This window comes from Sinocyclocheilus anshuiensis, unplaced genomic scaffold (genome assembly GCF_001515605.1).
Source record: "Sinocyclocheilus anshuiensis isolate Anshui unplaced genomic scaffold, SAMN03320099.WGS_v1.1 scaffold544, whole genome shotgun sequence".
NCBI lineage: Eukaryota > Metazoa > Chordata > Actinopteri > Cypriniformes > Cyprinidae > Sinocyclocheilus > Sinocyclocheilus anshuiensis.
The window spans coordinates 1,873,181-1,895,986 of record NW_015555763.1 but is presented as its reverse complement, the minus strand read 5'-3'; the positions used below and the strand labels follow the sequence as shown (position 1 = coordinate 1,895,986).

The window sequence follows — 22,806 nt, the reverse complement described above, 5'->3', positions numbered from 1 at the left end:
TTTTTTTTTTTTTTTTTTTTTTTTTTAGATTTCCAAAATCATAATCATTTTAAAATACTTGGCTACTCCAGATTTTAAAAAGCATTCTGTTGCAATCCTGGTTGGTAATTGAAGAAAATTATGTTTTTTTTACTGCTGAGGAAAATTTCATTATATGAATGACTGCTGACTCTGCTGAGAATGATACTGATTAAAGTCAAGGACTATGAGGACATCATGTTAAATCAATCAGATTACAATCCGTGACAAACTATGCATGTGCTGTCTGCTGGGGGAAGAAAAATGCAGCCTATACTTTCATGTCAATGAGGTGCCAAAACTGTTAACTATCCGAAGATTGATCAGATCATTTCTGAGCTGCCAGTATATAAAATGGCTAGGTGACAAATCAATACACTTTTGTCCAGTCTAATGAAAATACACAATCTGATCTAACTAACATTACCTGTACAAAACAGCAATGTTTGTGTAAAACATCTATCTACAATGGCATGTAAAAATGGCATTATTCACTCTGGTACCACCAAGAGTAAACACTACAGAAGCAAATTTAAGACAGTTCTTCATAAGTAGAGTTTTACACTGTGATTTTTTTTTTTCTATACATATCTGCTGTTCTGTTTCTTAGTTAGTTCCAGTCCTCAAATTTGATTGCCTGAGCATCGCTCCAAGAGTGCTGATATACAGTGCACTGATCAACCACAACATTAAAACCACTGAGAGGTGAATTCAATAGCATTGATTATGTCATTACACTGGTACTAGACAGGGGGTGAGATAAATCAAGCAGCAAGTGAACAGTCCATTATTTAATTTCATTTCTTTTTCAAGTGAAAAGATCTGAGTGACTTTTGATAAGGACCAAATAGTGAAGGCTAGACGACTTGGTCAGAGCATCTCCAAAAGTTTTGTGGGGTGTTCCCGGTATGCAGTGGTTAGTACCTACCAAAAGTGGTGCAAGCAGGGGCGGACTGGCCATCGGGAGCACCGGGACATTTCCCGGTGGCCTGATGGTCATTCTGGCCTGCCAGCTGCCGCTGTGCAGTCGATCAGGCTGACGTGCAATAGGCTGGTATGCAACTGCGAATTAATTGACGGACTTATGAATCTACGAATCAGGCGATCGCGGAGTGAAAATGACACCACCACATGACCCAACATCAGCGAAGCACTGCCTAATTGGCTATATCCAGAGGCAGGCTTTATCATAGAAAATCGTGCAAAAAATGGAGCGTAAACGCAAAGGAGGAGCAGAGAGGGAACGTATAAAAAGGAGAAAAGCCCTGGCCACAGACGCAGCAAGTTGCTGCAAAATCACAGCCATGTTCGCCAGTAAGGGAGCAGGTCGGTCAGAATTACATTTACATTATATTTACGTAATCATTTGGCAGACGGACGCTTTCATCCAAAGCGACTTACAATAGATAAAATCTATTCTAAAAAAATTATTACAAATATATATAATGATAGAAGTTTTAAAAGAGCATCTTAATGACAAACTAGCACACTGTTTTACATATGGGGATACAATATTTTTTTAGTGCCAAATTTGACCAGAAATTTTGATTTTCCATTTCTAGCCTACAAATATGTAGCCTAGTCTACAATGTTTATTTATTTATTTTGAAGGTGACGAAGGAAGCAACAGTAGCACTAGTGCTGCAAATGCTCCTGCTGTTGAACAAGAGGGGGTGGACAGTTCAGCTTTTGAGTCAGAGCAGGAACCTTCAGGTAAAGTTTAAGCTATAAACAAAACTAAACATGCTGGCTATACTCTTAGAACAATATGTGCTTTTATGATTTATAAGATCATCAGTAGTAGGACTGTGATCATGGGGACATACAATTGATGGCTGCACAATTAATATAGATTATTGAACGTGCTTGTTTCATATTGCAGAGAAACTAGATGTGCAGAGAGAGAGAGAGAGAGAGGGATTCAGGGAAAGATGATAGAGACAGTGAATGCCTTGATACTCCATTTGATTATTTTGCCTGTCCACAGTCTAAGGATTTTGATTTATTTTTTAAGTATCACCCAATTCAAACAACTGAAAGAGCCATTCCTGATGTTTTCCACTCAAAAGATGGCACAAACAGGAAATGGCTGACATACAGTGAAAGTAATCACTCCCTATTCTGCTCAGTATGTCTTGCATTTGCAAAACCTTTAGGCAGTGACAGTGCATTTGTCAAAGGAGGTATGCAAGCCTGGAAACATGCCCATCAGAGAGTACAGGAACATGAGAGAAGCAATATCCATAGAGAAAGTGCAGAAGCTTTTTTTCTTCGAGTCAACAAAGCAGACATCCATACCCTTCTGACTGATAAGCAAATGACCGTTCATCGAGACCAGGTTAGAAAGAGGAGGCAGGTCTTGGAACGTGTGATTGATGTAGTCAAAGTTATTGGTAAATGTGGGCTAAGCTACAGAGGGCACAGCCATGAAGCTACATATGACCTTGAAAACATGGCTATCAATCATGGTAACTTTCTTGAGCTCATACTCTTGCTGAGCAAGTACGATGTCTGCCTACAAGAACATGTTAGTGATTGTATTGAGAAGAGAAAGAAGCAGATGAAAACTAAAGGAAGAGGGTCCATGGTAACTTTGATGTCCAAAACAACAGTAAATAAAGTAATTGAATTAATAAGAAATATGATTCAACAGAAAATTGCAGCTGAAGTGAGAAAGGCAGGGATGTTCTCAATACAAATCGACACAACACAGGATTTAACATCCAATGACCAGTGTGCAGTAGTTCTGCGATATGTTACTGATGTTGTGAAAGTGTGGAGTTTGTGAGCAGAAGTTGTTCCACATGCAAAAACTGTCCAATATGCTGCTATCTCCTCTTGTCTCAGTACAATCTGCTTACTGATGCTTATCACATCATTGGTTTGGGCTACAAGTTCCTCCTCACACTATCTATTACTCAGGTTGCCTGTGAGAGGACCTTCTCCACCCTGAAGTTAGTGAAGAACCGTCTGAGAACCTCCCTCAGTCAAGAGAACCTTGAAGCATTCCTTTTGATGGCAACAGAGAAGGAGATTCTTATGGAACTTGATAAAGATGACATAATTGACAAGATGGCAGAGAGCAGTGAGCTACTGCGCCGCCTACTGGTGTACTAGTAGTGCTAATTACTTTCTGTTTACTCTTACTGGTTTGTTATGTCATTATTGAGTAAACATTGTTATCTGTTACATACATTGTCATATCTTTTGTTAAGTTTATTTGTGTTTGTGTTTCTGATACTTTTGATATACTTGAGTTGAGCATTGGAAATACATAAAATATAAATATTTCAACATGTGAATGTGTATCTTTTATTATCCCTTCTTAAAATGTGTAAGCCAATTTTATATTTGTCTTTGGTGTGGTAGTATAGATGGTGTATTCCTAGTGAGTTTTTGAGGGTTTATTTATTTATCCATTCATATTATGTATGGTAGTCTACCTGTTACATCAACTAACAGGGTTAGCCTACAAGTTTAGCAGTCTGGTGGACACATGAATTGGGTGGTGGTGACTGCAGCAACAGAGGTGGCCTGGGGTGGAGTCAAATTCCCGGCCTGATTTACTGTCCCAGTCCGCCACTGGGTGCAAGGAAGGACAACCAGCTCATTGATGCATGTGAGGAGCAAAGGCTGTCTGGTCCGATCACACAGAAGAGCTACTGTAGCTCAAATTGCTGAAAAACCTAATGGCTAGGAAACCTCAGGTCCCGGCATTCATGTGGATGCTACTTTGACATGTACCACCTAATCTAAAGATTGCTGCAGACCACCCCGTCATGGTAATGGTGCTCCCTGATGGCAGCGGCCTATTCCAGCAGGTTAATGCATCTTGCCACACTGCAAAAAATTTTCAGGGATGGTTCGAAGAACTTGACAAAGAGTTCAAGGTGCTGAACTCCCCAGATTTCAATTCGACTGAGCATCTGTGTGATGTGCTGGACCAACAAATCCAATCCATGGAGGCCTCACCCCACTAACGTGCAGCACTTAAGGGATCTGCTGCTAATATCGGTGCCAGATACTACAGGACCCAGTCAGAGGTCTTGTGGAGTCCTTGCCTCGACACATCAGAGCTGTTTTGGCAGCATGAGGGGGAGCGATATTAGGCATGTGGTCACACAGTCCAGCAGCACTGGGACATTTCTCTGTTTGTATCTCTCTGCTTTGTCTGTATTTGTTCCAGACAGACTGTCAGTCTGTGCATAAGTGGTGGGTGACTCTTTCTGCAGGTTATATCATTATGCAGTAGGTGGCGACAAGTGCCATATGAGTAGGTCATTGAATCATTCAGTCAACTGATTTGTTCAAAAAAGCTGATTCACTGTGTGTTGAAGTGAGGACTTTGGAGGGAGCAGGGCAATTGTGTCTCAAAATGTAACTGTTTGGAACATTCTCTTCAACATGACATGTCATTATCTTTAACATGACAGCACAGCATCCATCACCATATTAGCTGTTAGGAATCTCTTTTTATTGTTGTTAATATGATTGTTGCAAATAAATATACTTTTTGTAAAGAGTTTTTTTTTTATATATATATGCTTTAACATGTTTTTCTTTACTCTCAAATTTATGTGTAGTATCTCTACTATTAAATGTAAATCTTATTACTAAATGTATTTAAACTGAAATGCATGTGCAATATATCACAACAAAACAACTCAAATTATTCTATTTATATGATTATTCTATATCTCCTATATTTGCCTTCACAATAAATCACAAGTACTTGGGTCACATAACCATAAACGGTAAGATTATTTCCTTAGTAATCATCTAATATACCCTTCGCTAACAGACTTGTGAAGCAAGGTCAGTCATTTTTGCTGCAGCCCCCAGAGAGCAACTGGGGGTTAGGTACCTTGTTTCCCTCAGTTGTGGGTATTGAGTGTGGAAGAGAGTGCTGTTTATTCACTCCCCCTATACTTAATTTCCTGCCAGTATTGACAATCAAACCTGCAACCTTCTGGTTACAAGTCTTCTGACTCTGTAACCATTAAGCCCCAACTGCCCCAAACTGCCTTTTGTATAAAAGCAATGTTGCACTTATGAGTATGACATTGGTTTTGCACAAACACACTGTTGCTCAAATGATGGCCTCAAAATTACATATTTAAGGCGATTTTAAATAAGATTTTCATTTTAAAACAATGAAGGTATAACCTTTTTATGGAAAGGAAAAGTGTTCATATTTTGATACTTTTTTATATTGCTGTTACAGACATACTCTGAAGACTTACAGTGTTAGAAGAGGTCCGTTTGCATTCAGTTCACAGAAAGAGAGAAAATATTTTCCCTTGCTGCAGCCTCTGTTTTGAGTCCTTCACCTCACTCTCAGTCAGCAAGATCTGGGGGAGAAAACCAATTGATGCTGAGCCAACACATCCATCCAAGCTATAAATAGAACACATCTCACCCTAGTAATGGGTCAGTGAAATATTCAATTAATTTAACACTTGCAACCTCTAGCTTCCACCTGGGATTCCAGCCAACTGCCTGGCTAAAACAATACACACACAAAAAATAAATAAAAGATAAAGTGTAAATGTCGAAGAAATTTCAAGAAACAAAATGTAGAGTAGCCGTCCATTTGAGGTGGATCAAAAACAAGGTTTTCTCTGAATGTAGCAGTCATATCCTTGACTGTACTTAGGAATTACAGTCAAACAGCATGTGCTGACTCCTCATCCCATCCAATCCCAGAGCTGACATCATGTCCATTCTCATCCTTACCTTCGACTTCAGAATTCCCTAGTGGAGCTGTAGATAAGCAGAAAGTGACAAGTAACTGGAAGTTCCTGAGAAGTTTCATCACCTCAAGCTCAGACAGAAATAGGTAAAGGCGACAGCCAATCAACATTCATGTGAACGCCGATATTTCTTCCAATCTGTTCATGCAAACAAACAAGAAGAAAAACCTTCTAGCAGTTAAGAGCCCAGTCTCTTCTTCTGTAACTATATCTTCCACTTCACATTCAAGGCTATCAGTGGTCTTTTCTGGAGGTTTGTATTGCTCAACAGTCCTGAATTTCCTAGAGGGCTGTAATGGGCTTTATAGCCATTTTAATTTGTATTGGCAAAGTGAAGGAGGCTCTTAACCTCTATGAATCCTTCTAAATGGTTCTGTATGTAAGCGGACTTATATTCCACAGCTGTAGTGCATTGCTAAAGCAGTACAAGGTAAAGGTAAGATCAATGACCATGTGAAATTTAACATTGGAAGCTGCTCTGTAAGTGTTTCTTCATCCTTCATCAACTTCATCCTTTTTTTATATGAAACATTTTTACTATGCCTTAATAAACTACACCATCTGTCCACGTGCCTTTTATGTAGAGATTTTGATTTACCTTTGTAAACACTTTCCAACTTAATCTATGAAACTGTTATCACAAGTTTAAAATTATGATCATAAAAAAGTCAAATAAGCAAAAACCATTTCAATATTTATTGGGTGAAAATGGCATATTTTTGTTATTATTATAGCTGTACTTCAGTTCTGATGTCATTTCACCTCATCAAAAGATTTTGCTTCTAATAGTGATTTTTCAAAAGGTAATAATACACTTTAGGAGAAAGCAAAAACAGCATTAGTGCAAAAAATGCTAGATATTAAATATGAATCATGTGATGCGTAAAAAAAAAATCAAGCTAAGTATCACTTGCGAGCAGAAAATTGTGTGCACCATTTCCAATCAGTTTTCACTGTACTTGTTTTCAAAATGTTATGTAATTGTGTGTATTTAGTGTATAAATATTTAGGAAACATAAAATGCTTGCTATGACATTGGCCTTAGCAAGACACAAGAGTCAGCATTTTGTTGTTGGTGTTGTTGTTTTTACAAAAACGTCATTTCCATCACTGAATATTATTATACACAGTGTCATTTAAGATTGTGTTGGGAATTTTCAAGACTTTCAAAAAAGAAAAAAAATGACATGACAGACTTGAAAAATGACAGACTTCTCCTCCGATGTTTATACATTGTTGCACATTATTAATAGACAAATTAAATAAACTAGTGAGAGTGTGAAAGAACGTATTTTCTAAAAGTCTTGGGGGGCAAAAGAGAAAAGCAAACAGCCATCCATTCATTATATATTAATGAAAAAAAAAGTTGTTTCAAAACAACTACTAAATTATTGAAGTATTTCACCTGTCACCATTCCTCTTTCAAGGTAATGTGTTTTGATATGGAGATGGACTGAAAAAATGGTCAACGTTTGCTCATGAGAACGTTCCCATTGACCACACTGTATGGTGACCCTTCATGCAATGTCAGTGTTTTTCTATGGCATAGCATAAGCTCATTCACGTGCATGGCAAACAATAGCTAAATATTTTTGTTACACTGGGTCAAGGGGTTGCTGCTCAAAATGTTATGTAACATGGATTAGAACGTTATCTTGCTAAGATCAAAAAACAGGCCTCTATTTATATACTGGGTGCCCCTAAAAAAGAATAGGCTCTGTTTAACTTTCCAATACCGGTGGATGTTCTCCCTGTCAGTCAGAGAGATGCACACTGAGTCAGCAGTTTGACATTTGACCCAAGTTTTTTTTTTTCGAGTAGTCAAGTGAAGTGAAGAGTGAAAGCCAATAAATGGACAGATGCTAGTCATGAGCTTAAACCCAAATGTGCTGTGCGTAAACATTACATTTTTTTCATTCTGCAAGGTGAGACAGCAGGAAGTAAAGGCAAAACAATATGGATAGACCTACTACAGCCCAGGCTGATCTAACAGGTTTAAATTGACATAGGGTGAGTAAATGAATCTTCATTTTTGATTGGACTATTCCTTTATGCCATATTGAATTAAATCTGGAAATTTACATAAGAATCACTTACTAAATGATTTAGACACATTCTTTCATGAATGAGGCCCACTGAGTTTAATATTAGAACATTTAATCATTCGCGGATCTAAATGATTAAAAAGCCATGATACGATTGTAAAAATGACTGAATAAATGAATCATATTAATCATAAAAACAAGTATACAAGACAAATGTGTGCTGATTTGTGTTAGTTTTTGGTCTGAAATAAACATTTTTATTTTTATATTGATTCCCTCTTATAGACTTTCATCACTGAGCCAATAAACACGCTGCCTGGTTGTTGAACAAAATTTAGGAAATAGTTTTTTGTTTTTTTTACATTGAATGTGTGTTTTTACACAAGAACTTTCATTTGCACCTGCTTGGGTTGTTGTAATGTTCATCTCACCAGAAACATTCAACAAAAATGAAAATTCTGCAGAACAACCCGGGTCTTACATGGAAACTCTTTGATGTTACTGTAAAAAGAAAGAAAGAAAGAAAGAAAGAAAGAAAGAAAGAAAGATAGACAGAAAAAGATAGTGTGAGAAATAATGTTACAGGAACCTCATTTTCAGTGCATTAAAAGGAAGGATGTGCTATAAATAGAAAATATGTCCCTGTGTCCCTGCACCTTCTGACCTGAAATATAGCTTAGTGAAATGTTAAAGTTCTGGAGCAGGGCACAGGTCATTTATATAAGTTTTTTTTTTCCTAAGAGCTATACCACAAACACAGTCCCTTTCCCCCCACTTTTCAGTATCACACTCACAATCATGCTTTTGTTCTAAATGTCAACATGGCTGTGATATGCCAGCCATAAATAATATATAAATAATTAGATAACTGCATCTAACTGTTATATAATTTCTATGACGATATTGAAAATACCTAACGTGGTAGAAAACAATGTGGGCTAATCATTGCAAACTGTTGTACTGTGGCAAGCCTACAGACTCAATACAATAACATGGTTAATATTTTTCCGGTCACTGACTGTAAAAATGGATTTATGTGGAAGATCATAGGTCAAATTTTCATAAAAAAAAAACTTTAATTAGAAGCCCGGTACAGTGTAAACAAAACGCTTCTCTGCAGGAGTCACAGCACTTCCTTTAGTTTAATGAGAGCTTGTGTGCTGCTCAATAAACTAAGCTGACAGGAGTCAAATGCCACTATTTATGCTTCTTACACAATATCACTGCCTTATAGGTTTTTGAAGATGTGACAAGCACTGTAGACTTAAGACTTAATGCCACGAGACAGCAGATGTAAATGCTGATTATAATCCTTTACAGTTTTGCCATTGTTTATTTCAGCCTGCAAGTAGATCAATGTGGGCTTATGATATGTGAAGAATACAGTCAACAGTTCATTGTTGCAAAATACATTTTATGATAATGGCCAGCTGAGAGTAGGCCTACATTATCCCAAAATAAATGATAATGTGTTCATAATGTAGTCATGAACATGAAGTAGGTCTGCAAACATTTAGTCAATGCAAATGGAAATTACCATTACACTTTTTGGAAAATAGTGATCTTTGACATTGTATTTTGTTGAATATCAAAGCTTTTTGTGTCTATTTGTTAATGAGGGATTTGTGCACATCAGTGTTTTTAGATTTGTAAAAATTATAGTTTTTAAGGGGGCATCTTCCCCCATCTTCCCCTATATTTAAAAAAGCTACACAAGTAATGGTTATCCTGCATGTTACCAGATTTTTTTTATTTGTCTCATAAATGTGACACTTGTAGCTGAGTTGTAAAAGACTCAGCAAGGTTCATTTTGTTGGATATGAAAGTCATGTTCACAGCACTGCAAAGCTGTCCATTGCTTGAAATAGGATCCATACATGGGTCAGTTTAGTATGGTGATTCCAAAATCAAACTTGCAGAGACCAGCGGCGGTCCATGGAGGAAGCTTATGAACACTGTGAGCATGGAATGTGAGAGCACATGTGCCTTTGATGCACCTCTGTCATTGCCCAAAGGACCCTTGATTTTAGCCACCTCAGTGAGAGAAAGTGCGATTGCCAAGGTGAAAAGACAATGGAAAAAAGGGAAAAGGAAACAGAAGCTAGCGTATATGGGAAATGATAGTGACTTTAAGTTTTCAACACAACTGTATTTTAAAACCATGATGTCTTAACATGAACTATGGAAACTATCAACTATGATAATTCACTACATCATCTCTACAGTTTGTGCCGTTAACGCAAGGGCAGTAGTTATGCAAAGTTAAATAAACTCTAAAACTAATACATCACATGCATTCAAATATATTGCAAACACTTGCCACAAACACTCTATGCAGTTATTGTCATTTGGTATTGACAACCCCCTCTGTTCATGTTCAAACAAATATATGAGGTAGAATGTTTCTTCCCTTAAGCAACATTGTGCCTTTTCATTTTCATCTCAATGGGAGATGTATTAGGAATGCAGGTCTTTAATACATTCACAGCTGGAACATTGCACGCACCAAAGCCATTACGGAAATTTTGTTGCAGTGATGGATGGTTTAAACTAGAATGACACATAAGAAGAATACGTATTAGTCAATGCAAGCTGCATAAATATTTGAAATGCACACAAAAGCAGCCTTGAACAGTGTTTTATCATTTCTAATGCTTCACTAGAAAAATGTAACTGGTCACAAGCTGCACTCTAAAAGCAAGAGAAAAAATATCTCTCATATCTCATCATAACATAGAATCCAGCTATTCAGTTTGTAGTCCTAAAACCCGAAAGAAAATTTTAAGTTATGGGTTTTTAGAATGCTGGTTTATGATTTATGAGTAAAATAAGGTCTGTGTTTATTATTTGGATATATTTCCACATTTTGTTCTAGAACATAAATTACAAGCATACCCCAAGAATGAGTTTTGAAGCTTCATTTAAAAAAAACAAAAAAAAATCTAAACAAGGACAACTACCAGAAAGATGAGAATTTATGACAACTGTTAGTCCTTTTTTTTTTTTTTTTACTATATTCTTTATACACTTAAATGCCCATAACGTTTTGGACAAGATCACTTTCCCTTTATTGACGCATTTCCTATTGAAACAAGATGAGGTTGTGATCAGTGCAGTCTGATTGCCGAACAAATGACTCTTATGAGCCGGTTCTTTTTAATGAATCACAAAATACAGCGCGACCAAAGCAGTCTGACTGCAGTACAAATTACACTTATGTGTGCTGGTTCTTTTAAATCAAAAATACAGTGCAGACAGTGTAGTCCGATTCTCAAAAGGATCACTCAGACCAATTTCTGAAATAATCAGACTCACTTAGTTTACAAGTTTAGTTTCGTCATTTCTGTCTTAAAATTAACCAATTGTTGATTTGTCATGTAGGCCTACGCCGAAAACTCTAGATATGGTTTGTAATTATACTTGTTTGTTTGTTTTATCTGCTTTGTTGAAATCTGAATCTTATATCAACAAGCTGCCGAGGGTCTTTTTCAAATAGTATGTACTCCTCAACAGTAGCTGGAATCGTTCCGAAGAATCGGAACCAGAATAGTAGTAATAATAACAGAATAATTCCTCGCGATTCCTCATTTCCCTGTTTCTGACAGGCATGCGATGTGACCTGCGGTAAAGGAGTGACGCGCATGAAATCCTGAAACCTGCCCACAGTTTGCGAACACACGGAGAGCTCGGAGACGGACAGTGAGCCCGCTCATGATGAGAACAGCCCGTCCAATTATCCGTGTGCCCCCTTTGGACACTCCCTTCCCACTTCAGTGCTTACTCATCCACGAAATCCAGCGCTGGATTCCAAGATACTGCTCGCGTGGAGATTTAAAACTGGACAGAGGCATGATAGTCCAGAATAGAAGACGGAGGGATGCGAGTGCGTTTGGTGCCATGATTAACATCCAGTTGTGCTCCTGAGAAGAACGGAAAGACAAGTCAAGTGGTCTAGCACTCAAGACAGCTGATGAGGAGCAGCAGGAAGAAATCTGACAAAGTAGTAAGTGCGCAGTGTTTGTTTGCATAATTGAATTGTTTATCATGTGTTGCACAGTAGCCTAAATTTGGCATGATACTTAACCCATTCAGGCCTGAATTATGTTTGTGGGACATCAAAATATGGTCATGCTTTAATTATTTTCGAAATGTAACCATAATTGGTAACCGATCAAAATATATATATTTTTTTCTTTTTTGATAGTTCTTTCTTCATAACGACAGGCATATATTCTGAACGGTAGTCAATTTGGATAATTATAGATATTTGTGCAAGAGAACGTTAATGCATTATCATTGTAGATTCGGTTCTAAAATCACGGTGTTTCCTAAAAATAAATAATAAAATTATAAATATTAATAAAGTAGCTGGAATTCAGTATCATTGAAAGCAGATAAAGGTCAAATATAACTGTAAACACGTAAAACAGTGTAAGATCATTGCAATACACTTGCTACAATGGTGATGGCTATTGGATTGCATTCTGCAGGGTCTGAACCTGTAACCTTTCAGTGACCCGCTCAGATTATGTATCACAGCGCCACACCACCCACACAACTTTGACATGTTTCCAGATTTGTAGGAGGAATATTACTGCAATCAGTTTTGCAGTACAGCACTGCCTATCATAAAATAATAAATTCTTTAATGTGATATAATGACTTGTCTTACTAATATCACCTTTTAGGTTCAATGTAAAACAGTCCAAATATTATTTATGTTGTTTTAAGTTTGGAAATGGGAACAAAAACATTTTCAAAACACAAAAGAGAAGTGATTTAAATGGATCTGCATGTGTTAAAAGAATGAAAAAGTGGACATGCGTTGCTGGAGCCCTCTGGGGCTTCATAACTAACAGATCATTAATAAGCGTTGAGGTCTGAATTATGCACAGAGGGAAAATCTGCAGCTCTAAATTAGTGCTAAAACTTGTGTTGCCTTGCATAACATACTTCCACACACTGCATACTGGATACTAGCAAGGAGAACATTACGTTCACTATCACTGGTGAGCTAGAGAGGCTTTTCACACTTGGCTGGAACACTGCAGAAATCAGGGGAGAAAGAAAGAAATTAAATTCCTCACGGATGAAGGGCCAGTTTCACTTCTTCTATGATGTTCTTGTGTAAATGCTTGTAATTAGAAAGAATCAGTCAAATGTTTGAACATATATCATGAACACAATGTTCCCAGTGTACAAACTCAAAATACTCAATGATTTTGATTCAGAATAATAACAAGCTATAAATGTACGTCCATAATCTAAATCATATTCATCACTGTTTTTAAACCCTGCAGCTGTCTGTGCTTTTTATAGCTGCTATTATTTATTAATAGCTCCATGTAAAAAACATGAATGTGTTTTCGTTCATGTACAAAGACACATAGAAAAATAATATTAGAAATATCTGTAAACATAGCAGAACTCTTTAAATTGAAATACAGATAGTTAGTGAATTACTAAAGCTTCATCAGCAGTCATTTCTTTAAAATTACAGCTGTCTTTTATAACCCATCTCTTTCTCTCTCGCTCTCTTCTCGCTCTGCCTTGCCCTCTCTCTCTCTTTGTTCGCCCCAGTGGCTGCACCTGATCTTTTAGATCCTAAATCAGCCACACACAACACCAAACCACGGCTGTCGTTCTCCTCCAAGCCCATTGTATATAACTCGGGGGATGATTGTGATACCATAACCACCGTAATGAAGTGGAAAACAGTAGTGGCAATCTTCCTGCTGGTTGTTCTGTATCTGATAATCGGAGCCACGGTGTTCAAAGCCCTGGAACAGCCCCAGGAGAGCTCTCAGAAGTACCTCATCATGCAAGAGAAAATTAACTTCCTTTCCAGGCATGCCTGTGTCAATGCCTCTGAGCTGGAGGACCTGGTCAAGGTACAAACTCCAATTATTTACCTGTGTGCTTGAAATGAAAATTCACAGTATCTGTTTGTATGGGTAAAAAATAGCCTTCTGGATATTGATTCAAAGCATATAGTGGTTTTGTCTGCAGGATGTTAGGAGAATAGACTAATCTTTGCCAAAATCAATAATGACAGCTCGGAAGTTGGCAGAAATGGTTTGTAATCTGATTAATTGGAGCCAGAAAACACTAATTGGACATAAATTGTTCTGTGCATGTTGTTCTGTTTCTGAAGAATGATGCAGTCTCATTTCTTAAAAAGATTGTAATGCCGAAATCATAAACATTTCAGATCAATCTTATCTGTTTTGACTGTATTTTTGTAATATTCATAGGCTTAAAACTATATATACACGTTATCTGCTCTCCAAATTGAGGTTGCTGGCAGTCGGGTCTGTTATAATTTTCTTTTAAATTAGTTGTAGTGAGTTCACATAACACTATTTCACCTGTGTGAAAATTAAATCTGCTCTTGGCATTACATCACTAATTAGCTGTCTGTGGTATTTACCTTTGTGCAAGTAGTTTGAATATAAAGTGACATTTTATAAGTGCAGAGTTTATCGTCTGCTGCAAAATGTGCTAAATTGTTCTGGTAGCAATTTAAAGGTCTTGGATGATTGTGTGTCATTAGCTCGGTTTTCATCCACATGTTTTTATGTGAATCTTGACAAAAACAGGACAAAAACAGAATGTGAATCAAATTTCTTAAATGTGCATAAAATCATGAACACTTGGGATGGAAGTGCTGCTTTCTTCATAATATGTTTTTTTGACAGGTAAATAAATAATAATTTTAATAATAAATAATAAATTAACATTTAATTTGCAACTTGGATGGAAGCTGCTTATTTATTTGATGTTATATTTGGAGAATATTTCTTTATAGGATTTGCATACTTCTAGTGCAGTTGTGGGGTGTTGTGATGTGTTAAAGTAACATCCTATCCCATTCCTGCAGTTCTCTGACAGCCCATAATTCTACCTTTTCCAACCCCTCCCCATTTTCTAGCACCCCTCCCCCTTGCTCTTACAATAAATTACATCCCAACACACTGCATTCACCTACTTCCCATCTCTTGATTATTGGTGTTACGACGCTCACATTCACACACCTCTGAACAAATGTTCATTCCTGCCAAGTTGCTTTGCTGCCAACAGTCCAAGTCCAGTGGTGATTGTGCCGACACTTGGAAGGTGTTCACAAACAGGAAAACCTCCCCACGGAATGAATGGCCTCTCTTTGTCTCTCACTTTTGGCTGAGCTCTCGTGCAGCCAGCTGGGAGCAGGAGGCGTTGGGGAGCAGATGGGATACGCTGAGGGGTCTTACAGCATCCCTGCTATACAGTATATAGGCCAGGAGAACCTGCACACTCATGTGCAGATGTTTTTGAAAGTGTTTACATTTCTCACGAACTGCTTTGTGAAAATGTGCCCAGTTTTATTTATTTATTTATTTTATTTTTTTTACTACAGATTTCTAGACTGTGAGAATATGGCTGTAATGTGGAATGAATATTACATTTCATTATTGCAACTTTATTTTTCAGTTTTCAGTTTTCCATTATTTGGATATTATCTCATAATTGCATCTTTTTTAATCTTTGCAATGCGGTTTTTCCAATTATCTGTACATTTTATGTCATAATTGCAACTTTTATTTTTCAATTTTGCAATGTAATGTTCAAATAATGGTAAAGTGCATCTCATTATTGCAACTTTTTAAAATTCTTTGCAGTGCAGTTTTTCAATTATTTGGACATTACATCTTATTATTGCAACTTTATTTTTCATTTTTCAATGTTTCACAATTTGGTCATTACATTTTTGCAACTTTATTTTTCATGTAAAATTTTTCATTATTTGGTCATTACTTATCATAATCGCAAATGTATTTTTCAGTTTTGTTATCCAATTTACCATTATTTGAACATTAATTTTATTATAATTGCAACTATTTTATTTTATTTTTTATACAACATGCATCTTGTAATTGCAACTTTTTTCAATTTGGAGTATGATGTTCTGTTATTTGGACATTATATCACGCAATTGTGACGAGATAACCATAATACATTCTTGCATCATGTACATGTACTGTAGAACCCCAAGTCATGTGTAATAGTTGAGGGAGAGAAATAGTGAGTCATCTACGAGTTAAGGACCATGGACAGCTCCACTTTTTGTCCTTCACTTAGTTTGGTTTCTAAAATATGCATACTTATGAAATGAGAACAAAACAACTACAGCAAAGCTTTAACCTTCCACTTACTCTTTGAATAATTTGAGTTTTTAAAGTTTTAACTTACCCAGTGGTAAAATGATAAAAACAAAAAAAAAACTCTTTAATGAGCCATACATTCCCTAGGTTTGGAATCAATCCCAGCTAGTACTAAGTCACTTTAGGTCTTCAGGGAACACAGTGATCAGAGAAGGAGGAATATCGATCTCAATTATGCCAAGATCCTTTCTTTAGAAAAATAGGCACAGTCTGAAACACAAGAAATACAAGAAGTATAATATTATCCCTGCTGCACAAACACAGGCACACACATTTGATAAGGCAGCCAATTACTATAACGGATTTGACAGTGAATGAAATTACAGATCAAATTCTGTCTTAACTCCCAGCTGACTCGGTAATGTGTGACGTAAAATCCAGAGATGCTGTGGAAGACTGATAAAGAACAGATCCATGTCTTTGTTTGAGGCTTTGAATGTAGGCAGTTGGAGCCAGTCGTCCTGTTCATTCAGAGACATGCAGTCTGCTTTAGATTTAAACATGTTACACATAATCGCAGCTGGGCTTGTACTGGAATTAGCATTGTTGAATATGATTCAGCCCAAGTGAATGGAAAATATAGCTGTATCTGTATATTTATGTAATATTTTTACCTGCTGAGCATTTGTCATCATTTGATCACCTTCATGTCATTCTGACCCTGTAATATTTTTCTTTCTTTTGAGAAACATGATGGGAGGTACTAGGCAGAATGTCTCCTTTTGTGTTTCACAAAGAAAGAAAATATGGAGTCGGTATGACATGGTAAGGGAGTAAATGATAACTTTTTATATTTCTGGTTTCTATTCCTAAAAGTTCTTTTCTAGAAGTGTTATTTTCCCGCATTTTTAGTTTAAGATTGTAGTGGTTTGTATAATTTTTGGAGATGATTCCTGGCCTGTTTTCTCATCCACAGCAAGTGGTGTTTGCTATCCGGGCCGGGGTCAATCCCTCAGGTCACCCCTCCAATGAGAGCAGCATGTGGGACCTCAGCAGCTCCTTCTTCTTTGCAGGGACTGTCATCACCACTATAGGTGAGTAACAGCTGGACTCATTATGAATTCTCTAATTGATTCTTTAATTGATTAGTGACATTTTGAACTTCATTATCACTTCATTAAGGTGACAAAAGCAACTTGGTGAAACAAGTTTAACTTAGGGGGCCTGGAAAGTAAAATGAATAGACCAGAAGAAGGGCTGCATAATTAAAAATATTTTCGATTATAGTTGCTGGAATTAATTAATCTTGAAATGTGTAAATTACAGCATTCCATTTAGGTGTGCTCCTGTAAGTCAGTCATCTTGTTTTTAGTGTATAGGATCTTAATGTTTTAGAAAGAAGCCTCTTATGCTTACCAAGGCATTTATTTGGTCAAAAATTCTATAAAACAGTAATGATTTGAAACAAATTTAACATTTTTTTTCTATTTTAATATATTTAGGGCCCGAGCACCGCGGTGCGAGGACCCTCTTGGAATTAGTTATAATCATAGCGCCACCAGCTGGCAGCAGGAAGTTTGGCACATATAAATGACTTTGACATATTCCTGCTATATTTACTACTTATTGCATATTGCCCACTGTTTGCTGTTTTCCTAAAGCCACCGGGTGGCGGTGAGCCCGGGTGCAAGGGCCCGTTCATCGCTGCTTGCAGCTTTAATTTAAGATGTAATTTATTCCTTTGATGGCAAAGCTGTATTTTCATTAATCATTTCTCCAGTCTTCAGTGTGACATGATCCTTCAGAAATCACTTTTTCTGATTTATTGATTTGGTGCTCAAAAACATTTCTGATAATTATCAATGTTTTTTTGATTAATAAAAGTTCAAAAAGCATTTATTTTGAAATAGAAATATTTTGTAACATTCTAAATGCCTTTACTGTCATTTGTATCAATTTAATGCATTGTGGCTGAATAAAATCATTAATATCTTTCTTTCAAAAGCTTACTGACCCCAACTTTTTGAACGGTAGTGTGCATAAAGAATATGACATCCAGTTGCCCTACATAACATAAGTATCTTTAAGGGATAGTTCATCCAAAAATGACAATTCTTTCGTCATTTATTCACCCTTATGGCTTTCAAAACACATATGACTTTATTTCTTCAGCAGAACATGAAGGAATAATAATAATTGTGGGTGAACTGCTTTAACAACTAAAATTAGTTGTTTACCTTTTAATGTAAATTCTATCAATTACATTAATAATTGCAGTTAAAATATCAAGGGTAATAATCAACAGGGAAATAATGTAGTAAAAGTGTAGCCCTGATTTATTTATGGTCATATAGGGTTATTTAACATACATGTAGGGTTATTTAGGTTCTCACACACTCAACATATTATGAATACATTTCTCAGTAGATAATCAGCAGCAGCATTTTTCATTTTGACTTCATCACTGAGGTTGTGTAGGAAATTGCATTAACGTTATGTAATAAGCTTGATTAATGAACCTTAATAAATCCTTTGGACAGCTTTGACGGTTCTTGAATACATGTGTACAACACCTTTGAAACCTGCTGGAACTGAGCCAAGTAGTGGATTAAAGCGCAAGCCCACCTTCATCAATCCCCCCAGTGTCCCTCTTAGGCTGTGAAGAACGAAAATCTGTCAACTCCCCCTGTTCACCCCCATCAGCAAAGACGAACACTCACACAAGCACACAAGCACACACACACTTTGGAGTGTCCTTATGCGGTCATCTGTTGGTGAGGGCATCGCATTCACTAATACACGAGTGCTGAGCATGTGCCAATGCTGAAGCTCTCACAAGACACACTTGTGTGTTCATTAAGCTCATTCAGACACTGCTGTTACATCAGGTTTGCGTCAGTCATCCTGTAGTGCTGCTTCACTAATGAGGGTGGCATGACATTTTTTGCTACTTGTGTCAAACGGACTTGTTTTGTGCTCGATGTCAGCACATGATGTTCATTTCTCACCAAATTGGACTGATATATCTGGCAGTTTATTGCTAAGAACATATTATCCTGCTTTTTTAACACATAATTTCAGTCATTTATGATTCGTGAATGTGTTCATTGTGCTTTTTTTACTTTTGAGTTGCTGATTGGTTTAGGTCAGGGCTTCTTAACTACTCCCCCCCCCCAAGTACTTTACTTTTTGAGAACTTTATTTTAGTACTGTAATGTACTTTTATTTTATGTGTTATTATCGTTATTATTATTCAGGTAAAAAACCTGGCTGAAATTATTAAAATAGTCAGAGACATTCAAGTAAAAAAATATGCTCCATAAATTCTTTCAAGAGGACTGGCTGGAGAACAAATATGACTTCACACCCTCAATTAGCATATATTTTTGATAAACGTTATCATTATTATATTTAATTATTATATTTTTTAAGGCAGTTGTTTACAAATTTTGGTAGCTGAAGAAGAACTGGAGGATCTGCTAAAGACTGCACCTTTGACAATATAAACTGACATAGTAAAAAAAAACCTATATCCGTCCTTTTACATAAGAAATACATTTATTAAAAAAGATAAAATATTTTTCTCTGTAGTCCTGCCATTCCTTTTAGGGCTTAACAAAGTTTTTTTTTTCTTCTGGGTTATTCAAACCAGTGGTTCAGATTTGTACTTGATTTTCCAATATTTTCGCTGTCCCCACAAATATATGATAATTCGTGTTTTAATTTGTTTGTTTTTTGGTTAGCAACACGTTTTTTAGATTTCCCAAAAAAATCAAATAAAAAATAAATAGTAATAATATTTTTCATGTTAGGTTCAATGAATTATAAGTATATTTGAGATTGCAAGTCATGTACACTACCATTCAAAAGTGTGGGTCTTGTAAGATTTTTTTTAAAAATAGGATTTTTAAATACTTTTTTTCAGCAAGGATGCATTAAATGCAATACAAATCACATTATAATGTTACAGAAGAGTTCTATTTTAAATACACTGTTATTCTGAACTTTGTATTTATCAAAGAATCTTAAAAAAAAGAAATTCACTTCCACTTTTTCCACACTTAAATATGCAGCATATTTTCAATTAATATGAAGACATGTAGAAATGTTTCTTGACCAATAAATCAACATATTAGAATGATTCTGTAGGATCATGTGATACTGAAGATGAAAAAAATGAGCTTCGCCATCAAAAAAGTGAAATATGTTAAGTTAGAAAATAGTTCTTTTAAATTGCAATATTTCACAATTTAAATTCTGTCCAAATCATAAAAAATATGAATGACCCCACAGTAGTGTATGTGATCAACAAATGTAGGACTTAGTGACAATGGGGCGAGTCCACAAGGGCTCAGTAAGCAGAGTAAAGGGATCGGAGTGCAATGAGAGCAGAGTGAGAAGAGGACCAGCGTGATTTTGACTGAAGCTAGGATTTTTTTGAAAGTCGGAGAACATACAGATCACGCACACACACAAACAAAAACTTGTTGCCAACGCTGTCCTGTGATTTATCAATAAAGTTGCTTAGAAACAGAAAAGTTATAGCGAAAATTTATTTGTGTTTTAAGTTATTAAAACCCACAGCTTCACTATTAGTAGATAGATGTTGCACAGACGGTCAGGACATTCACACACAGTCGCGCTCTCACAAATGCATTCATGTTAAAGCACCAAACCCATCTAGCAAGCCTGTGACTACTTGTAGTGGTAGAGTGGTTAAAAAACCTGCTCGTTTCAAGCAAATGATTATGTAGATGTTTTAAATATGTTTGCAAGTTGTTGATTGTTTAGTCAGTTGAGATTGAAGCAAAATAGCTATAGTAAATATTATGTTTTCAGTAATAGTAACAAAGATTTTTAAATTTGAAGATAATTTGTTATTTGGTGGTATTTAAGTTCTTTAATACTAACTCTAGTGTAGTGATATCGCGAGAACAGAATGAGAATGAGATTGACAGAGATGTGAGGGAGCATGTAGTTGAGAGTTGTTGATTAAAAGTTGATAAAGCATCAACAAAGTCCGATTATTGAGTCGGACAACACAACAGTGGTAATATCATGTCTTTTTCATTTTATAAGTGTTTGTATTTTTGTGTTTGTAAATCCCTCCAAAACTCAAATGTGAGCAATATATGGCCATCGGAAGTTAAAGGGGGTGTCGCATCTTTGTCACTTTTATCCCCCCTGATTGACTTGGAGAAAGTTTTCTGTGATGGTGTTAGGGAATAGAGTACACAAAGGTGACACCACTGATCTTGCATACCCCTCAACAAATGTACAATTGCGTACCTGGTGGCAAGCCTAGTGCCACCCCTCTTTCTGCTCTTGCCCCCCACCCCCCTTTACCACCCCAAATATAAAATCCTGGACATGCCCCTGAGTGACAACAGAGCAACTGGTGTGAATTCAGAATGAACTTGAGTCGATGATGTTCAGGATTGAGGATGCTGACTCACGGTCTGTTGAACCACACATAGTCACACTGTTTGCATGTATGCAGCTTCAGTGGTTACCAGCACAATAGACAATAAATGAGACACATCGGTTAAGCAGGGAGATTAAGAACATAGTCCATTTTTCTATGAAGGTTATGTTTTCATAATCAATTTCTCTTTTACTGTGCAAGACACATGGGCATAAAAATATTAGATATGACACAATCAGTGCTGGTTTATTTTTGGGAAACTTTTATCAGGCAGAGCGGCTATTTCATTAAAATCAATTGAGAGCTGAAAAAAAAAATGATTCAGATTTGGCCCACCGGCCACCACTTTGGGTTCTTATCTATGGTCTCTGACTTATTATCAATTATTACATGTTGTTTGTTTCTAGTTAAGGTCAGGAAATTAGATTTTATCTGAACAATGATGAGTTTGCCCACAGTATTGTTTGTATCAGGAGAAAACAGAAATACTGAAGCCATTAACACACGTTATAAATTTTTACTGCTGAGAAGCTTAGGTCCTTATAGTTAATATGCTGGAACAAGTATATTTTTATCCAGCCATGAACATATGTGGATAAGTTTTACAAGAGAGACTGTGTAAAGAAGACATTACAGTTATTCATCTCCATTGTGCCATGTGTAATTAAGGTTGTCTTACAGAGAACCAATTTTTATGGGTCTTTCAAGGTTTTTTTATTTAATTAGATTTCAAAGAGGACAGATTGCATGAGGAGAGATTGAGCCCAGTTATTGAGCTTCAAGGAAAATGGAGACGTAATGGGATGGAGGCTCTTGCAGAAGTGCCCCCCACTGCTCTGCTTCTCTCAGGGTGGTTTTGTCCAGTGGCTTAGCTTTTTGCTCTTGTAATTGCTTAAATTCCTGCTGTGGTACAACCACAACTACTGATATTCTCGCTGTCTCTAACTCTCTTTTTAATATACTGAGTAAACCTTTCTTGCAAAACAATGAATAGTCAAGTCAACTTTATTTCTATACTATGGAGACAGACCAGGTTCTCCTATAAAACAGCTCTGAAAGACAATAGGGTCATTATTTAGCGCAAGCCAGTTCCGTGTTTGTTCAGTTTAGCTTAATAATAGTGTGAAGTTCATCAATTTGAAACAAGTTCAATTCAGCTATAAGCATTTCTAAAGAGTCTCAATCATAGTTTCCTAAAAACGTTTTTTTTCAACCAGCACCAGCAGCTTGCAGTCTCACAGTTTTAAAGGAATATTTTAGTACAAATTAATCTAAATCTACAGAAGCTGCGGCATATTGTTGATTAACACAAAAAATTATTTTGACTCTCTCATTTTCTTTAAAGGGGTCATATTATGTTGCTAATAAGAACATTATTTTGTGTATTTGGTGTAATGAAATGTGTTTATGCGGTTTAAGGTTAA

General features: G+C 36.4%; 1 protein-coding gene across 1 annotated transcript in view; it reads left to right on the top strand.

Annotated features, from left to right (window-relative positions):
• Positions 1-11,569: 11,569 nt before the first annotated feature.
• The window catches only part of LOC107674044 (potassium channel subfamily K member 2-like), a 20,496-nt gene continuing 9,259 nt past the window's right edge, over positions 11,570-22,806 (top strand). The window contains exons 1-3 of the mRNA XM_016467904.1: positions 11,570-11,819; positions 13,397-13,707; positions 16,934-17,051. Of these exons, the coding sequence (XP_016323390.1) occupies position 11,819; positions 13,397-13,707; positions 16,934-17,051 (430 nt within the window). The 5' untranslated portion in view covers positions 11,570-11,818. The remainder of the gene's footprint in view (positions 11,820-13,396; positions 13,708-16,933; positions 17,052-22,806) is intronic.